Source organism: Propithecus coquereli, unplaced genomic scaffold (genome assembly GCF_000956105.1).
Source record: "Propithecus coquereli isolate 6110/MARCELLA unplaced genomic scaffold, Pcoq_1.0 Scaffold241, whole genome shotgun sequence".
Taxonomy (NCBI): Eukaryota; Metazoa; Chordata; class Mammalia; order Primates; family Indriidae; genus Propithecus; species Propithecus coquereli.
In genome coordinates this window covers 1226806-1246286 of record NW_012147964.1, presented here as the reverse complement: position 1 = coordinate 1246286, position 19481 = coordinate 1226806, and the positions used below count along the sequence as shown (strand labels likewise).

Here is a 19481-nt window from a genome sequence, read left to right as displayed (position 1 = left end):
GATGGCGGTCGCGGCGGCCGGGGCAGGGGCTGGGGCCGGCGCGGGCGGCAGGCGCGGCCGCCACTGACGGGTAGTCCGGCGCCCCGAGCAGGTAAGCAAGGGCAGGCGGGGGCGGGAGGGGGGCCGACCCGCCCCACGCACGAGGGCTCGGGGGCTGCTGGGGTCTCGGGGTAACGGGCGGAGAACCGGCGGGCGCATGAAGCTGGGGCCACGGGGCGGCAGGTCCGCGCGTGGCACGAGGCGGGGGCGCGGAGGGCGATCTTAAGCGGCTCTCCAAGCCCGGATCCGGCGGGGTGCCCCTGCCCGACGGGGCGGCGCGCCCTCCCTGCCCAGACCCGGGTGCGTGAGTGCGAGGAGGGGGCAGCGCGTCTCAGGCACAGGCAGCCGGAATCCCCGCCCCAGCCTGCGGGAGGGCGAGACCCAGACGCCCCTTTTGCCCTGTGGTCTACGAGGGGCCGTGGGGGGCGTCCGGGTCCCGCAGACCAGCTGCGCGCACAAGTAAACATCTGTCAGTGGCGCGTTCCAGCCGCCTTCCCTGCGCGCTGCCGCCGCCGCCGGGGACACGGTGTCCTCGGTGAGGGCCGGGCCCTCTCAGCTCCCGGAGCTGCCGGCTCATCCACAAGAGGGCGTCAAACGCTTTGGGGGGGCGGTGTCCCTTAAGGGCAAATCCTGGATTTGGGAATGGGGGCGAGGTGAGGGCTGTGTCTTCCCTCCCTGCTTTTTTAAAAGGCGTCCTCTGCAGGGGACAGTCTCGGCACCGTCCCAGGAGGTGGTCTGTGGGTTAAAAGTCATTAGACCCAGGGGGCTGCCCACAGTGGGGCGGATTTGGGGGGGCTGGAGAGAGAAATGGCCGTTCCCAGGGTAGATGCCACCACTGCCACCTCCCCAGGAAGCATCTGCGGGGTTCCAAGAGCTTGGGGAGCAGGGCCAGGGATCTGGGGCAAGGGGGCTGCGGGAGGCCGGACCCCTGACTCTCCTGCCTGCCTGCCCTGCCTGCTGCCTGCCCCACATCCTTGTCTAGCTTCCATGACACTCTTTGTCTCCTACTGCCCGGGGCTGAGGAAGCCCCGACAGGGCGTGACCGGCTTAGGCGGATGTCAGCGCAGGGCACAATCCCAGCCTTGCCAGCTTCTCCCCACCCCCAGCTTCTTGCCCTGGGGCCCTCGAGACAGCCCTCCCCACTCCCTTCATCCTAAGACTCCTGCGGGTTCGGGGCTCCAAAGCCACTTCACCCCCAGCGAGCCGCCAAGAGCAAGTTGAAGGAGTGCAGGGAAGAGAATAAAACATCCCCCCTCTTCAGCTGGGGACACTGTCTGAAATTCCACCATCAGTGCTGATTTTCAGGGAGCAAGCGGAAGATACAGCTTTGAAGAGTTGGGCACAAGGGACCGAAAAGTTTGCAGCTAGGCACAGGAACACAATCAAGAGATTGTTTCAAGGAATGTTTATCGGCAACGACGGCATGGCTGACTAGTGTCATGGCTGTTGGGCCATCCTTCGAGAGAGACAGACTTAGACCCAGGGCTGCTGAGACCCAGAGGGGGAGTCCTTAGAGCTCTACCTTAGCATAGGAAGAGCAGTCAGGGAAGACTTCCTGGAGGAGGAGCCTTGGAGCTGGGGCTCTGTAGGGTGAGTAGGAGTTTTCTAAACAGGAAAGAAAGGGCATTCCAGGTGCCGGGAACTGTGCTTTCAAAGATCTGGAGGCAGGAAACAGCATGGCTAGTTTTGGAATATTCAAGGTGCCCTAGTGAGTATGGGAGAGGGGGAGAGAGAGAGAGAGATTGTTCTGGAAGGTTGGCAGAGGAAGGACTGACCTGGGGTGCTCAAGGACAGATCCCTAGAGGTAGGAGCTGAATACACAGAAGAGAGAGGAACAGTCCTACATGCATGCAGAGTCGCCAGGCTCAGCTCTTTTTGCTGAGGGACTGTAAGTCTCCCCTGCAGCTGTGTCCCCTGTGTCACCTTCCAAGGTGAGGCAGGGGCTTCCAGGGCTCAAGGCCCATAAGGGGAGACTGGGGGGGTATAAGCGGGGGGTCTTCCCATTCTGCCCAGTGAGCACCTACAGAGAGCCAGGCAGGTCCCAGAAGGAGGCCTGGTTCTCCCCATTTTGCAGCCGAGAAAACTGAGGCTGGGCCAGGCGGGGACATCACTTCATGCCCTATGTATTTCCTGAGCGTTAAGTCACATCGTGCCAAGCTCTGGGCTAGGATGAAGCAGAGGACAAGACGGGCCTGGCGCCTGCTGCACACGGAGGCGGTGGGGAGGCAGAGGTGGCCGGTAGGCTCCCAAACCAGCCTTGGTAATGGCCATGAACGAGGCGCGCCTTTGGCGGGGATGTTCAGGGTGGGTCTCTGGGAGACAGTGACGTTGGAACACAGGGATCTTCCCCTCAAAGCCAAATGAAGTCAGGCCTCAGGGAGGCCCGGGGAAGAAATTAGACAGGGGCCCAGCTTGCAGCGTGTGGCTCCCACTTCCCGAGGGGGGAAACTGAGGCTCAGAGAGAGGGCACCATTCATGCCTAGACAGCACAGCGTGTCAGGGTCCGCGGCAAAATTGGAGTCTGGGGAGATGGAAAAGATGACTCAGGTGCCCAAGGGGTGGTCCCCAGTCTTCCGCAGTGTTAGGGTTCGACCCTCGCCTGGGGGCTGTGCCTCAGTTTCCCTTTCGGCCAGGTGGCCAGCATCCCGTGGCTTCCTCCTGGCTGCTCCTGGAAGACCCATGTCTCTCCAGCCACCCGCCCGGGCCCCGCGCCAGCTGCTTAGCCGTGCCAGGCCTCATTAGGCTGATCCTGTCATCCCACCCCGGGGAGCCCCCTCCTGCCAGCTCCAGACGCCTTCGAGGCCAGCCCCGGGCCAGCTGGGCCAGCCGCTAGCTGGTGTGGTCAAGGTGGGAACTTTATGGGCCAACCGCAGAGGTCTGCAAAGCAGGCGGCCCGCCGTACACACACACACACGTACACGCACACGCACACACAACACACAACACACACACACACACACACACACACACACGGTCCCCAGCCCTGCCTCCCAGACACACCCAGGTGGCCCGCGCAGGAAGAGGGCTCCAGGTGCTGGCAGAGGACAGGTGGGGGTGGGGTGGGGCTGATCCTGAGGGCCACAGGGTCCTCGTTCCCTCCCACCTCATCTCGCCACGCTGTCCCCTGCATGTGTCCCCTGTTACTCCCGCCACACTGGTCTCTTTGAACAGGCACGGTCTGCCTCCGAGCCTTTGAACTTGCAGTTCCTTCTGCCTAGAACACTCTCCCCAGATGTTCACGTGGCGCCTTCTCTCCTGACCTCCAGGTCTCGGGTCAAATGCCACCTCCTCTGAGAAGCCCTCCTTGACCTCCCCGTCTAGAAGCAGTCCCCAGCGCCCACAGCCTCGTCTTGTTTGTGTTGTTTCGCTACTAGCATCTAAATTACTGTATTCATTTCATATTAATTATCTGTCTGTCTTGTTGAGGGCGAGGCACAGGTTGGCTTTGGTTACCACAGAGTTCCTGGCCCCCAGCCCAGGCCCTGACAAATAGTAAGTGCTCAATAAGTGTTTGTCGGGTTAACGTGTTGGGTGTAGAACCTGGGCTGGCACTCTGGGTTTTCTGCCACCAGGGCCTTTTACTTGCTAGGGGTGCTGTGCTGTCTTTGAGAATACGTCTCACCTCCCCGGGTCTCAGCGCCCTGCCCCTCAGCACCTCATTACCAAAAACCAGGGGGCTCCCAGGTGGTGGTTGTGGAGTCAGACCCCGGTTCAAACCCCAGCTCAACTGATTACTTGCTGTGCGATTTAAGCAAGTCACTTAACTTCACTGAGCCTCAATTTCTCCATGTGGAAAACATGGCTAATAATAATAACATCTTAGGCCAGGTGTGGTGGCTCACACCTGTAATCCCAGCATTTTGGGCGGCTGAGACAGGAGGATTGCTTGAGGCCAGGAGTTTGAGGCCAGCCTGGGCAATATAGCAAGACCCCGTCTCTACAAAAAATAAAAACACTAGCCAGGTGTGATGGCACACGCCTGTAGTCCCAGCTGCTCAGGAGACTGAGGCAGGAGGATCGTTTGAGCCCAGAAGTTGGAGGCTGCAGTGAGCTATGATGGTGCCACTGCACTCCAGCCTGGGTGACAGAGCAAGACTCTGTCTCTAAAAAAAACAAAAAACTGGCCAGGCGCGGTGGCTCACGCCTGTAATCCTAGCACTCTGGGAGGCCGAGGCGGGAGGATTGTTTGAGCTCAGGAGTTTGAGACCAGCCTGAGCAAGAGTGAGACCTCGTCTCTACTAAAAATAGAAAGAAATTAATCAGACAACTAAAACTATATAGAAAAAATTAGCCGGGCATGGTGGCGCATGCCTGTAGTCCCAGCTACTCGGGAGGCTGAGGCAGTAGGATTGCTTGAGCCCAGGAGTTTGAGGTTGCTGTGAGCTAGGCTGACGCCACGGCACTCTAGCCCCGGCAAAAGAGTGAGACTCTGTCTCAAAAAAAAAAAAAAAAAACAAAACCAAGAAAAACAAAAAAATCTTTTTCAGGGACAGTGGGAGAATTAAATGTATGGAAAGAACTAAGCACACATGCCTGGCATTAAATAAATATAAAACCATACATTGCCAGATGTTAATATTATTATTGTTGTTTTTGTTATTAGAGAGGCCATATAACATGTGGTTAGGAGTATGGAGGCAGGGGTGTTGGGACTGGGGTTTTGAGGGATGAGTAGGAGTTTGCCTGACCACCTATGTTCAAATCCCAGCTCGGCCACTTATCCTGTTTGACTCTGAGCAAGTCACTTCACTTCTCTGGACCTCAGTTTTCCTGTCTACCAAAATGGGGATAAAATAGTCCCTATCTTGCTATGAATGCTTAGAATGGCACCAATAGTGTTGTTCTTTAGTGTTAGTATCAGCTATTACTATTGTTTTTTTATTACTATTATTTTCACGAAGCAGCCAGCACAGTCCTCCTCAAAAGCCACTCTCCCATCAGCTTCACTTTGGTGAAGACAGAGCCCAGAGTCCCTCAAGACGAGCTCAGGGGCTGAAACTTAATACTCAGAATAGCAGGGAGCTAGCGATGGTTCTAGCACTTGGGCAGCGCTCAGCTTCTGTGTTGGGGGAAAAGATGAGAGACCTGGCCCCCTCCCGTGGCCAGGCCTGGAAGTGTCGGCTGGGGGTGTCTGTGTCTGCACCCCCCACACACACACGAAGCCACCCCTAGGCTGGCCCCCAGCCCCCGCAGACGCAGCATGGGAACCAGCTGTGCTTGCCAGATGTCCCTGGTTTGCCCCCAGATGTGCGTCGCCAGCTTGCGGCTGTCCCTGCCTCCCCGTCCCCTCATGGGGTGGGGCCGGGCCCTGGGGCCCTCTGAGGGAGGGGGCACATTTTTGTGGGCTGTGGGATTTGTTTCTTGTTTTGCAGAATCATTGAGTTTTGCCTTGAGAGAGCCCCAGACCCCCCGGCCAAGGCCCACCCTCCATGGGGCCTCAGTTTCCCCATCAGTGAAACCCCAGGGAACTCCCGGGGTCCAGCTGGGGAAAGGAGACCAGCGATGCTGCTGCCCGAGGAACAGCCCCAGGCGCTGTCACCTGCCGGGCCTGCAGGATTAGCCGGGAAGAGGCAGAGCAGGGATCCGAACCCTGGTGCAGAGCCACGTGCTGCGGCACTCCCGGACACATGCCCTGCCCCGCTGGCACCTGCTCTGCCTGGGAGCAGTGACGACAGCCCAAGAGCCGCCGGGTCAAGCTCTTCCAGGCCCTCCCTGGCGTTCCCACAGTGCTGGGCGACACCCGTCAGGCCCTAATTGAAGATGGGGAAACCGAGTCACGGGAGGGCTGGGAGTGAGGCGGAGAGGAAAGAGAAGAGTATGCATGGACTGAGGCACCCCACAGGCAAAAGTGGGGGCACCTGGGGATGTGCAGCAAGCTCGTGTCTCTAGAAACGCAATCTCTCCGTCTGCCCTGTGCCTTGAGAGATCTCAGCCCAGATGTCCCTCCAAAAACTCGCTGTCCAGTAAAAACAGCTGCGCGCACAGACCCTGTTTTGGCGGGGCTGGGCAAAAGGAAGGGACCCTCATGGCCAAGATGAGGAGCAGAGAAGTCTTCTTCTTGGTGAAGGGGCCATAGGAGCTAGGGCTTTGCAGGATGAGTAGGAGTTTGCCAGATGGGGTCAGGCCCCAATTTCAGGGCTCCCCCAGACTAGAAGAGATGACTGGATGGAGGGAGGGGTCCCCTCCTTTCTCTCTCAGGTGCGACTCCTTGAGGCCAAGAGTTCTGCAGGACAGAGGCTACTGACCCTAGGACGGGGTATGCCCGGTGGGTGTGCCCTGGGAAGCCAGGATGGAAGAGGGGTGCCCCAGGGCGTTGCCTGGGCACAGGATGATGAGCAACATTTTCTGGCACTGCCAAGGAAGCTGCCAGAAACACACACACCCCGCCTTGCACTGGCTGCCTGCTCCCTGGGTGGATTGGAAGGGCCTGCCCAGCTGTGCAACTTTGGGTATTCATTGTCCCTCTCCGAGCCTCAGTTTCCCCTCCTTCGCCACCCCAGCACTGGGGATTCTGTAGCCTTTAGCTAGAACTCGGGGTCCGTCCTGCGTCCTTTGTCCTCGCCGCAGTTCAGGCTGGTGCGGCCCCCAAGGCAGGCAATGTGGGTTCTCAGGGTCCTGACATTTCCTCCAGGACTGGGAGGGGACCGCTGGCCTAGGCAGCGTAGGTGGCACCTGAAATACCAGCAGGAGTTTACCTGGGCCAGGGAGCAATGGCCAGGGCGGGGCAGTTTCCCTCCCGAGCCACCCTGCCTACTCTGTCCCCGTTCCTGCCACCCTCAGCCCACCGCGTCTGCGCCGCCCAGAATCCCCTGTGCACCCTGTGTGTGTGTGTGAGCCTGTGGCCAGGAGGTGAGGGTCTCAGGGACAAGCAGGCAGCAGGCAAGGACGATGGATGATGCCCCCATACCGACGGGGCCTGTCTCTATGCACTGGGGAGGGACTGGTGATCATGGGACGGCTCGGAGGCTGCACGCGCGTGTGGTCAGGCCCATTCTCTGTGCCCAGGTGCAAGGACAATGCCGGAGTGCGTGGACGTGTGACAGCTCCCGTGGCCAAGTGAGCGGGAGACCGTCCTACTGCGCGTGCGTGTGTGATCGTGTCGGAGTGAGTGCGACAGCATTCAAGCACGAGTGAGAACACACCAGCGTGTGACCGTGACGGGGTTTAAGTGTGTGGGCGGGATAATATCTGAGTGCGCGAGCGTGCCCGTGTTCGACTACGTGAGCGCGAAAACATCTGAGTGTGCGTGTGATCGTGTTTGGGCGCAAGTATGAAAATGCCTAAGTATGCACGTGTGATCATGTCCAAGTGTGAGTGTGACAGTGTTTTGATGTGTGTGAAAATGTCCACATGTGTGGGGTTTTTTCTTTTCTTTTTTTTTCTTTTTAGAGATGGGGTCTCACTGTGTTGCCCAGGTTGGTCTCAAACTCCTGGCCTCAAGTGATCTCCCCACCTCAGCTTCCCAAAGCGCTGGGATTACAGGTGCGAGCCACCACACCCAGCTGCGAATGTGTGCTGAGAGTGTGAAAGTCCCCAAGGATGGTGGTGTCACCACGTTTGAGTGTGAGAGCATGATCGCTGTGACAGCGTATGCATGTGACATGTGCACGTGGACAGTGTCACGTGTGTGAGCGTGTATGAGAGCGAAAGGACCTGTGTGTGCAGGCACAGGAGACGCCTGAGTGTGAGCGGGTGTGAGCCCAAAAGAGAGCCGTGTGTGTGAACCCCCTCCCCGGGCTCGGAGCCTCCAGCGCGCAGGCGCGCGCGTCCTGCACACCTGCATCACCCCCCCTTGGTCGGGTCCGTGCCAGGGACAAACCAGTTAGGTGACCCCCGTACAGAAAGGCCCATTGTTAGCGGCTGCTTATCGGAGGTGCCTCCTGGGCCGCGTTCATCGATGGCCCCCTGCCTCCCTGCCCCCCACCAGAGCTCCGGGTGGGGGGTCTGCAGCCCCAAGGCCACCAGGGGCTCCTGTGGCCAGGCCAGTCTGGGACTGACTCCTCCTTCATCCGCCCTCCCTGTGTTAAGCCCTCATTAGAAACAGACAAGCAGAGCCCAAGGCTTGTTCCAGCCTGACAGGGAAACTGAGGCACGCTACTCCAAGACTTGGGCGTGAGGGCAAGCAGAGTGCCACGGGTCCGGAGTGACCTTGGGCTCCTGGTTGGGGGTGGGGGGGTTCTTGCCTGTCTACCTTTCCTGGTGGGGAAGCCACCAGCATTCAAATCCTAGCTCTGTGACTTTGAGCGAGTCAGTTCACATCTCTGGGCCTCAGTTTCCCCACTCATAAAATGGGGATAAGGGCATTACCTGCTTCTTAGGACTTCTGGAAGGTTGAAACGACATGACATGCGTTAAGTTTATAGAACGAGATTGGGAATAAAGTAGGGGCTTGTTAGGGAGAAAAGGGGGTGGGTTTTGGCACCTACAAATGCTGGAGCCGCCTTCTGCTTGCTGCACAACATTGAGAAGGAAATATTCTCCCCGGGGCCCACCAGGCCCTGCACGACCTGCCCCGTCCCCTCCCTGCCCTCCCCTCCTCCCTCTCTCCCCTCCTCCCTCTCTCCCCCTCCTCACTCTGCTCCAGCCACTGGGGCCTCCTCGCTGGGCATGTAACATGCCAGGTGCATCCGGCCCCAGGGCCTTTGCACAGGCTATGCCTCTACCTGGGACACCTGCCCCCAGATTTTCCTCCAGCTGACTTCGCACTCTTGGGTCTTGGCGCCTGTGTCACCTCCTCAGGGAGGGCCCCCCGATCACCCCTAGCGTATCTAATACCCTTGACTAATCCTTCATTATGTTTGTCTTTATATTAATAATACATGCCTGAAATCATTTTAATCTTTCTTATTTTTTTTTTTTGCATATTGTCCGTCTTGGTCCCTACAGTGTCCTCAGGGCCTGGCACATCATACAGGTGCCCAATAAATGTTAGATGAGTGAATGAACGGATGGACCAATTTACTGGGAGGATGAAAAAGAAATGATAATTTAAGTCTCTGGGCTTAGTATATAGTCAGTGCTTAATAAACGAAGGTTTCCGGAGTGGGGCTGGTGCCATGTTAAAGTGACACGTGTGAAACTCTGGACTCTCCAATTTGGGGTCTGAGCCACTCAGTGCCTCGCTTCTTTGTGTTCTTTACTTCATTCATTCATTCAGCAACTGTCTATTAAGCACTTAATTATGCGCCAGTGAACCAGCTGGGCTGGCCGTGGGGGAGCGTCACCCTCCCCTCCAGGTGACTCTCATTAGACACCCCCAGGCCGGTCTAGGATTATGTTCACGTGCCCCCAAGTCAGGGAGTCCCTGCCACCACCACCACCACCGACAGGGACGAACACGGCAGAATGAAATAACCACCAATAACGAGAGTCCTTGGGGTGACTCGGCAGCATTTGCCTCCAAGCACAGCCCTCCAAGTCCAAGAACCTGGGTTCAAATCTCATCTCCTTTTGTAGCCGAACAGCCTCCGACAAGCGCCAACCCGTTTCGTGCCCTGGTTTCCCCAGCTGTAAAACGGAGGTGCTCGTGCTTCTCTCGTGGGATCAAGCACCAGGCCTGGTACACAGCCGGCGCTTAATAAACATCTGTTACTTACTGTCTGGTGGGTGCAGCCCGTGCTCAGAATCCGTGGGGGTGGGCGGTGCGGGGAAGGGGCGGTTCGAGTCTCCGCAGGTGTCCACACGGCCCGGTCCATGCAAATCGCATGCAGATGACATGCAAATCGCACGCAAATCAGTCCCCGTGCAGCGCGGGGCGACCCGCCGGCTGAGCCCAGGCGCGGCACTGACGGCGTCCAGCCCGGCTCGCTGTAAATGTTTACACCGGGCGGCCCGCCAGGCTCGGCGCCGACACCAGGCGGCCGGGCGGGGGAATGTAAACGCGGGCTAGGGGCGGGCCAGGACAGGGTGGGGGGTGGGGAGCACACGTGGGTTACTAAACACCTACTGTGTGTGGGAGCACGACGCCACCAGGCAGTCACAGCACCGAGTCACCGGTGTCCTAATGGGTGAAGCTCAGGACCTGAAGCTGGAGGGGAGAGGGGAGGTGGTTAGGGAAGGCTTCCTGGAGGAGGCGCAGTCCAAGCTGAGAGTGAAAGGGGAATGGGGGGGAAGGGAAGGGAAGAGAAGGGAAGGGAAGGGAAGGGAAGGGAAGGGGAGGGGCGGGAGAGAAAGAGAGTTCTGGGTGGAAGGACCCACCTGTGCAAAGGCCTGGAGGTGGAACTCAGTGTCCCTGGCAGCTTTGGTCCATCTGCCCACTTCCGGGCATCAGTTTACCCACTTGGAGGGGAAACAGAGGCTCAGAGAGGGGCAAAGAGTCACTCAGGGACATCAATATGCAGGGAACAAAGTCTCAACCCCAGGTTCCTGCCTCCCAGACTGTCCTAAGCCCCATCCCTCCTCCCTGCCCTTGTCCCACAGTGCCACCTGCTGGAAGGCCCTCACCTCCTTTCTCTCCAAGCTCCGGCCAGCCTCAGGGCCTTTGCACTGGCTGCTGGCTCTGCCTGAGATGCCCTTCTCCTCCACCCGGCCAACTCGTACCCTTGCTCAAGTCTGGACTCTACCATCGGCCCCTCAGGAAAGCACCCTGGGACCCCCAGATGGGGGGCAGTTCCCTGTGACCCCTGGCACAGGGGAGCCCAACCCCTCCTTGGGGAGTTTTTCCCAACTTCTTTGAATGGGGATGAGTCATTTCTAGGTTCCTACTGAATTATTTCTATGTTATTATGGATCGTTATTAAGCGGGAGTTGTTCAAAGTCACCGGCCCCACTCCGTCCACAGTGGCTGGCCCAGCGCCCTGCACCCGTCTGTCTGCTGCTGGAGGGACAGGGGGGGTGTGCGGCTGACCACCCTGTGCCCGCAGGCCGAGGATGCAGCGCTGGAAGGCGGCGGCCCTGGCCTCGGTGCTGTGCAGCTCGGTGCTGTCCCTCTGGATGTGCCGCGAGGGCCTGCTCCTCAGCCACCGTCTCAGACCCGCGCTGGTCCCGCTGCGCCGCCTGCCTCGCAGCCTGGACGCCCGGATCGCCCGCCTGGCCCAGTGTAAGCCCCGGCCCTGGGATGGGCGGGCCCCCCGGACCCAGGGGTGGGCGGTCACAGCGGCGGGGTTTCAGGCAGTGGAAGAGTCAGCCAGGTTTGGGTGTCTTTTGTTTTTTTTTTTTAGATAGGGTGGAAGGAGGGTGCAAATCCCCCCAACGGCCTGGCTGGGAACTGGGGTCCTTCGGCTCAGCTGTCACAAGGAATTAGGCTCTGGCCCCGAGGGCCGTGGGGGCCAGATGGAGATTAGACGCGGGTATTGGGCCCGGACGTCCCCGCAGCGCAGCGGGGGGTGGCCGGAGAGGGCAGCTGGATCCAGGTCCCAGTGACCTGCCCCGGGCAAGGGGGAGAGGCGGAGAGGGATCTAGAAAGGCGAAGAGCGACCCAGAGACAGAGAGACCGAGCTGGGGACGGAGAGAAGAGAGACCGGGCGGGGGAGAGACAGACGCCCAGGAAGGGAAGCGGCCCCGCCCACCCCGAGGACGCCGCCCCTGGCGCGTGCCGTGCCCCGGTGCCGGTTCCGCGGGGCCAAGTCGGTGCATAAGCCCCGACCCGGTGTGCGCCCCCGCGTGTGCGGGCGGGGTGTAGACGCGGGCGGGGCGCGTGCGCGTTGCCGGTGTGCACGTCGGTGCCCGTTCTGCCGCCCCACACAACCCCCCGTTCTTATCCTCACAATGGGCAAGAATGGCCTCGGGCGAGCGAGCTCCCCTGCTGCCCCCCTCCTGCAAGCGTCCTGGCACGCTGGGTCCCAGGGACCCGGGCGGCGAGGGGCCCCCAAAAGCCAGCGCTCCAGGACCTGGGTGCAAATCACCAATGGAGGAATTTCGGGCACCACCGGGGAGGGTCTCAGCCCATGGCGGGTGACTGCCCGCCCTGCATCCTGTCCCGGAGCCCAGCTCTACTGGAGAAAGGGACTGGGCACCGAGCCCCTCACGTCCCCATGCTCTGGCCCTGAAACTACGGCGGCCATGGTGGAATTCCAGGCTTGGGACTCCCTTTGCGTTCCAGGCCCTGTGCAAGTAGCCAGCCCTGCAGGAGGGAGGCGGGGACAGACACACTAAAGATTATTCATTGTTTATGTGAAAGTCAGATTTGACGGGGCATCTGTGTGTTATCTGGCAACCCCACGAAGAACTGCCTAGAATACTAGATACACACCGCTGGGGTGGGACAAGGATGGTGGGATTTTCGGCTCCAGACGTGAGCCTGGCGTGCAGCTAACCCCAAGCACGGTCCTGGCCACACCCCAGTCCCGCCCATGGAATCAAAGAACGTGGAATAGGCTGCCCAGCCATCCCTGCCCCCAGCTTCCGACCCGCTCAGCCTCCGCCAAGACAGGGATTATGCAAGCTTCACCGGACAGGGAAACTGAGGCACCGAGCAGGGCCACAGCCTGTCTGAGATTGCGGGGCCAAATCTGGGTTTGTCTGGTTTCGGAGACACCCTGTGGGAACAGACACCTCCCAGGACAAGAGACAGCCCCTCCTCACTGGGCCACCCAGGCCTATTCTTCTGACAGCCAGGTGCACCAGCCTTGGGACAGGCAGGGACTAAACTCAGGATTTCCTGTCGCAACCGCAAGCGTGACTGCCACCTGCTCTAGGGCTGGGAGCCTCGGCCTGCCAGCAGTTCCGCCCCAGCACTGCCTGCCATTCCGACGTTGGCACTTCTCTCTTGGGGCTGTGGCGAACTGGGGCAGGGCCAGCCGCCTGGGTCATAAATTTGGGCTTCGGGGCCCTGGGAATCTGTGACTTGGGGCGCCTCCAGGAAAGTGTGAGAAGAGGGCTGGACGTGAGCCGAACTTGGGTGAATGATGGAGGTGGGAACAATGTCCTTTGGGCCCCACTCTCTCGGCCACCTGCTAGTGCTGTGACCTTGGGCAAGTCTCTGTCCTCTTGGATGTTTAGTTTCCTTACCTGTTACATGGGGGTGGCCCTGACCCTAAGTTCAGTCCCCACGCAGGCCTCGAATGGGGTAGACCTCGGTCCCTGCTGCTCCCCTGTGCACCACCCTAATTTGGTTTCTTGGATAGGGAAACTGAGGCCCACTGCACGCTGGAGTGGTGGGGACTAGGGAGTTTGAACAGCCCAGGGGCTCAGAGAAGCGGTGGAGGCTTTGGGTGGGGGCCCCAGAGAGTCAGAGATCCTTGATGGCCTAACTAAAGGGTGAGGGACGGGGGCACGGAAGCAGCCCCCCAGCACTGCCCAGAGAGAGTGCGCCAGGGCCCTGGGGCAGCAGGGAGCCCACGGGTGGGTCACCACCGCCGCGTGGTAAGCCCCTCCCTTTCTTTTCTGCACAGCTCAGTGACGGGGACCCCCACCTCCAAGCAGCCCAGCACAGGTTTGGCCCCAGATAGAATTGGGGTGGAGGAAGAATGGGCGGCCATGGGTGGACGCGGGGCCCAGAGGAAGTGACTTAGAGACCCCGGTGAGCTCAGTTCAGGGTGGGGCGGGCCGGAAAGTGGCCCCGGACACCCAGAAAGGGGGAGCCAGGTTCTGGGCGGCCCAGTATATGAGCAGGGTTCAGAAAGGGATGTTGGAAGCCCTGGGGGTTCAGGTTGGAGGCCCCAGGGCCGCCGAGATCAGGAAGTGAGATGAGAAGCCGTCCAGGGCGGGGGCGGGGGGTCTCAGTGGGGTGCAGCGAGGGTGGGGGCTCCCTCCCCTGCCCCCCGCCCCCCCACTCACTCCCTTCTCTCCCCCCTCGCAGACCGCGCGCTGCTGCAGGGAGCCCCGGACGCGGTGGAGCTGCGCGAGCTGACACCCTGGGCCGGGCGGCCCCCAGGTCCGCGCCGTCGGGCGGGGCCGCGGCGGCGGCGTGCGCGTGCACGGTCGGGCACGCGGCCGTGTGGGCTCCGCGAGCTCGAGGTGCGCGTGAGCGAGCTGGGCCTGGGCTACGCGTCGGACGAGACGGTGCTGTTCCGCTACTGCGCAGGCGCGTGCGAGGCGGCCGCGCGCGTCCACGACCTGGGGCTGCGGCGCCTGCGCCAGCGGAGGCGCCTGAGGCGAGAGCGGGTGCGCGCGCAGCCCTGCTGCCGCCCGACGGCCTACGAGGACGAGGTGTCCTTCCTGGACGCGCACAGCCGCTACCACACGGTGCACGAGCTGTCGGCGCGCGAGTGCGCCTGCGTGTGACACTACCTCACGGGGCCTGGCGACACGGAGGCCACGCCACGCTCCCCGACGGCGCCTGCCGTCCACGGACTGCGCATGCGCACAGCATGCCATCGAGGCCCCGGGACTCTCGCGATAACTGTGTTGAGATAAAGTGTGGGAAATCGAGCTGGGCCTGTGATTCACGCTGGGCGAGTGGGTGAGGGTGTATGGGGAGGGGGCGCCGTCTCCACTGGGAAAGGGGGACGGGTGGACCCTCCCACTCCCGCAGGGTCGGGGGAGGATCCCGTTTGCTTTGGGGGAAAAGGGACGTAGATGCAGAGAGAGTCCTGTTTACAGGAGACAAAAAGGAAACTGGGAGAATGGCGTCAAGCTAGCAGGGACCGTCCTTCCACTTCCCTGCTGGTCCCTCTACCCCTCCCCGACGTCTCCTTCCGCACCTCTCTGCTTGTTGGGCTTCTGTGGGGAGAAGGTGGAGCCACTCTGCAGATGAAGAGACTGAGGTCTAGGTGGACCCAGTTTCCCTGTCCTGTCCTGATCTGCCCCTCTCAGCTGTGTGGGCTTCTGGGAAGGAGGAAGGGGGAGCCAATCTGCAGATGAAGAGACTGACGTCTAGGTGGATCCAGGCCTCCCTGGCCCAAAGGGTCTCCTCTGGCCTGGTCTGACCCCACCAGGGTGAACGCGAAGCCACTATCTCCTTTCACCAGCTAAAAATACCCATGCGCTGCCCACCTCCTGGGGCGGAGAGAGGTCTGGGGCGGGCGCCAGTCCCATCCAGCCCGAAGCCGGCGCCTGCTAGAGTAGAGCTGGGTCCCTGGGGACCTGGGTCCTGGACCCATAAAAGCCCTGGCCTGGCCTCGAGGGGGGATTTATGACAAGCCTCCTCGGAGAATGGAAAAAGCTCGGTGCGGTGTTTAGATTTGCCCACGGTGTCACCTTGATGCTTGGCAGGCCCCGGATGAGGGGGGTGTTGGGTTCCCAGAGCGCGGGAGGGGTCGCTGGGTCCCACAGTCTGATGAGGGGTGGGAGCTTGGAGCCGGGCAGACCCCGGGAGACCAGAGGGCAGGGGCCCTTCCCCTTCTAACCCTCAGACTGGGGGGTTGAGGTTGCAACTTCCCCTTCCCCCAGTTTTCCTAACTTTCAAGGACATGTCCTCCTCCCCTGCCCCAGACCGGGGGCTCCTCAGATGACACCTTTCTTTCCCCCAGATGGATGGGTCTCCTAAGGGACCATTGTCCGTCCCCTCCCCTCTTTCCCTTACGACTGCACTGAGGACCACTGTCTAACCACTGTGTCCTTCCCAGACTCAATCCCCATCCCGCAGCCCTGCAGGAACATCCCCAGCCCCCCAGGACCACAGCTATATCTGGAGGCACTCAAGGCAGCTAACAAGCAGGACTTCCAGGGAGCCCTGAGAGCAGGGGTTGGCGGTCAGGCCCCAGCCTGTGGGTGGTCTGCTTGGAAGACAGTTTCAGGGCCACAGCTGGCTGGGGTCCCCACCCGCCCCTGCAGCCTTCTGATTCTGAGGTTTGGTGTGGTGGATTCCTCCACTGTCTGGGCTGACTCAGCCCGGCCTCAGCGGAGAGACCACAGAAGCCAAAGTGGTCCTTACTCAGAGCCTCAGTTTCCCCATCCTAGACGGCCCAGGAGGCCCCACGCCTCAGAGAGGAAAGTTGTTCCGTGCAGGACACGCAGTGGGAAAACTGGCCTTGGGGCCTGGGTCGGTGGTCCCTAAGCCCTCTGCCTCTGTGTGCGTGTTAGTGAGTTCTGTGCACCCTCCCCTGGGCCTCTCAGGACCCCGGCCTTCCTGTCTCCCACCAGATCCGACATCGCAACCACAGGGCGCTGGCCCAGCCCGCCAGAGAATTGGAACGTAAACAGGGCAGGCCCCGGGGGCTGGGGTTCTCAGCAGTGCACGCCCCACACAGGGCTGGGGTCGCAGCTGCCACACACACACACGCACACACATGTACACATGCACACAGTCATGGAGCACAGAGACCGCCTCCCGCACAGGGACTCAGCAGACAAGATCACACGCAGACCCACGACCCAAGTTGCTACACACTGAGTCGCCGTCACACTCAGAGCTGCACACTCAGAGAGGGGCGCTCTCAAAGTCACCGCCCATCCACAGAGACACGCAGCCACGCCCACCGCCACACCCCCTCGCGCAGACATCCACGGAGAGTCGAACACGCAGCTGCACACACGGTCCGCTTCATCACACCCAGGACACGCCTCCATCCACGCACAGCCCTGCACCGCCACACAGAGAGCCTGGCGCTCTCAGAGAGGGGTGCCCACGATGTCCCACACTGGAAGACACACGCCCAGGCCACATATTCTGTCTCATGCTCAGAATAACCACGGACACACATGCAGAGTCACAGGCGGTTCTCACATCCCACGTGCACACACAGTCAGAATCACCCCGCGGTTACACACACAGCGACGCCTTCATGACAGCCACACGCTGACGGTCATACCGTGTGCCACTGGCTGTGCACACGGCCACGCTGACAGTCACACACATGCACCCCTCGCCCTCCTTCTCAGGGGAGCTGCTCTCCTCTGTCCTGCCCCGAGCACCCCTCTGGCCCTGCACGCTGGGCAGAGAAGGTCCCCTTGTCCCAGCCCTGCCCCACGTTCACCCCTGGACAGCCTGGCGGCCCTGCTGTCCACCCCCACTGGGTCTTGGTCTCCCCACCCTGCCGGAGCCCACCCCAGGGAGCTGAGGCAGGAGGGGCGCCCCCAGGGCTCTGAACACCTGCCTCGGGGGCATAGAAAGGTCTAGAGCAGGGTTTTGTCACCTCTGCACATTTGGAGCTGGACCATCCTCCATGTGGGGGGCTGCCCTGTGCATTGTAGGGTGCCTGGAGTATCCCTGGCTTCTACCCACAAGATGCCATCAGTCCCCTCCCCCATGTCACAACCAAAAATGTCTCTGGACATTGCTGAGTGTCCCCTGGGGAGCAGAACCGCCCTGGGGTGACAACCACTGTTCTAGAGTAACGGGGCAGGGGAGCACACATCAATTTTCCCGACCGCATCACCATGTGGAAATGGTGACAACACTGTCTGTCTGCACATGTCACAGGCTATTATCAACAGCAGCGATGATCGCGGCGGGTGGGTCAGCCGGATCCATCACCCCGGGGGCGGGACCCCAGGGAGCCAGTTCCCCAGGGGCCGAGTGCCTTGGTGGGTGAGGTCCCCAGCAGCCATGGTCCCCAGGCAGGTAACAGTCAGTGAGGCAAGGTGTCTGGTAGCGGGTCCCCAGCAGATAAAGTCCCCAAGAGCTGAGGTCTCCAGCAGCCAAGGACCACAGCAGGTAAACCTTCGGCAGGTCAAGGTCCCAGCGCTGAAGTTCCTGGGAGCAGTGACACTCAGCGTGTAGAGTCCCAGGTAGGTGAGATCTCCGGCGACCAAGGACCCGAACAGGTGAGGCTCCAGGTAGGTGTGGCCCTGGATAGGTGAGGTCCCAGGCAGGAAGGGCTCCAGACAGGTAAAGCCTCAGACAAGAGATGACCCAGGCAGGTGAGGCCCTAGGTAGGTGTGGCTCTTGACAGGTGATGACCCAGGCAGGTGAAGCTCCAGATAGGTGTGGCCCGGGATAGGTGATGACCCAGGCAGGTGAGGCCCCAGGTAGGTGTGGCTCTTGACAGGAGATGACCCAGGCAGGTGAGGCCCCAGGTGGGTGCAGCCCCAGACAGCGGAGGTCCCAGCCGGGGAGGTCCCAGCCAGGGAGGTCCCTTCACGTGAACCAGGAGGCCAGGCTGGGCACCGTCTGGTACCGGGACTCCTGCTGCAGCTGCCAGCAGGCCTTGCAGAAAGCCAGCGCCCAGCTGAAGGCTCGTGGCCGCAGCGCCTCCCGCCAGCGGAAGTAGCCGAGGTAGCGCGTCTGGTCCTTGTCCAGCACCTGCAGGTAGCGGGCCAGGTCGCGGGGGCTCCGGAAGTCGTCCACGTGGATGAAGGCGTCGGGGGGCAGGAAGCGCTCGTAGTTGTCCCGGCCGGGGCCCAGCACCACGGGCACGGCCCAGGCGTCCATGGCGTTCCTCCACAGCTTCTCTGTGATGTAGTCCCGGTGCTGGGAGTTCTCGAAGGCCAGGTAGAACTTGTACCGGGCCAGCAGCTGCGCCATGCCGCTCTGGGGCAGTGGCTTGTGGTTTCTTCCGTACACGTCCACCTTGAGATGCATCTGCAGCGCCTGGTAGTACCGCACCCTGGCCGAGTCCGGCCTCCAGTTGGACACCACCCAGGCCGCCAGCTCGGTCTTGGCCGAGAGGTTGACCACGGCATGGGCAGGCTGGCCGGGCCACGGCTCGAGCCAGCCGTAGGGCACGAAGATGTCGGAGTCGCTGCGGTAGGACATGGTCAGGTTGAAGCGTCCGTCCATGGCTTGCAGGTGCCAGGAGTTGGTGGGTGACTCCATGTTAAACCAGACCCAGCGCTGCCCCGGTGGCCTCGGGGACGGCGGGAGCTGGGTCGTGGGACTGTACATGACATCCCGGTGATGCACGATGACCCCGTGCGCCTGCGGGTACACGCTGCGGTCGGCAGACAGGTGACAGTCGGCCGCACCGGGCAGCATCTCGGAGCAGCGGGACAGAGACACAGGACTGTTGAAAGGCCACGTCCACAGCAGGATGAGGAGGGGCGGGCGGGCACGGGCCCCTGAGGTGGCCTGGCAGCAGGACCCATTGGTGGACGTTGTCCCTGTTGACCTATTGGGAGCCGAGGTGACAGATTCCAATGCAATGGACCCTGGCCTAGGGGACCTAGTGGAACCGTCTCGAGACACGCGCTGGTAAGAGAAGAAGCACACCACCAAAAGTAGCTGCAACAGCAGCCCCGCCAGACAGGGGCGCCACAGACACTGCCGCTTGGCCAGGCCTGGCGGATCCATGGGTCAGAGGAGCTGGGGAGAGAGGAGATCAGAGACAGGGTCACTGAGGACGACAACCCACTCTCCGAAGTTCATGGGCACAAGGCCTGATAGGAACTGTTATTATTCCCATTTTACAGACAACAAGTCTGAGACCAAGTGACTCAAAGCAAAAAACAGTGAAGCTGCATGTAGAAGACTGAAACAGGATCCGCACCTTTCCCCTCTCACAAAAATCAACTCAGGGTGAGTAACAAGACTTAAACCTAAGGCGTGAAACTATAAGAATTCTAGAGGAAAACGTTGGAAATACTCTTCTAGACACTGGCCTAGGCAAAGAATTTATGAAGAAGACCCCAAGGCAATCACAGCAATAACAAAAATAAATAAATGGGACCTGATCAAATTAAAA

General features: G+C 60.7%; 2 protein-coding genes across 2 annotated transcripts; one reads left to right on the top strand and one right to left on the bottom strand.

The window, feature by feature from the left end:
• Window positions 1-54: 54 nt before the first annotated feature.
• Window positions 55-14326, top strand: NRTN (neurturin). The gene is made up of 3 exons (XM_012646194.1): window positions 55-91; window positions 10902-11077; window positions 13778-14326. Exons 2-3 carry the CDS (start codon window positions 10909-10911, stop codon window positions 14200-14202), a joined length of 594 nt encoding a protein of 197 aa, XP_012501648.1. The 5' UTR covers window positions 55-91; window positions 10902-10908; the 3' UTR covers window positions 14203-14326.
• A 3612-nt stretch (window positions 14327-17938) lies between these two features.
• LOC105811901 (alpha-(1,3)-fucosyltransferase 5-like) lies at window positions 17939-19090 on the bottom strand. The gene is made up of 2 exons (XM_012646192.1): window positions 18973-19090; window positions 17939-18900 (listed from the first exon to the last, which is right to left on the bottom strand). The coding sequence occupies exons 1-2, from the start codon at window positions 19088-19090 to the stop codon at window positions 17939-17941; spliced, it is 1080 nt and encodes a 359-aa protein (XP_012501646.1).
• Between the last annotated feature and the right edge of the window lie 391 nt (window positions 19091-19481).

Coding starts and splice junctions, on each gene's coding strand:
- LOC105811901 (XM_012646192.1), bottom strand. CDS start 19,090: ATGGATCCGCCAGGCCTGGCCAAGCGGCAGTGTCTGTGGCGCCCCTGT. Junction 18,901..18,972: donor CCAGCGCGTGTCTCGAGACG/GTTCCACTAGGT, acceptor ATAGGTCAACAG/GGACAACGTCCACCAATGGG.
- NRTN (XM_012646194.1), top strand. CDS start 10,909: ATGCAGCGCTGGAAGGCGGCGGCCCTGGCCTCGGTGCTGTGCAGCTCG. Junction 11,078..13,777: donor GATCGCCCGCCTGGCCCAGT/GTAAGCCCCGGC, acceptor CCCCCCTCGCAG/ACCGCGCGCTGCTGCAGGGA.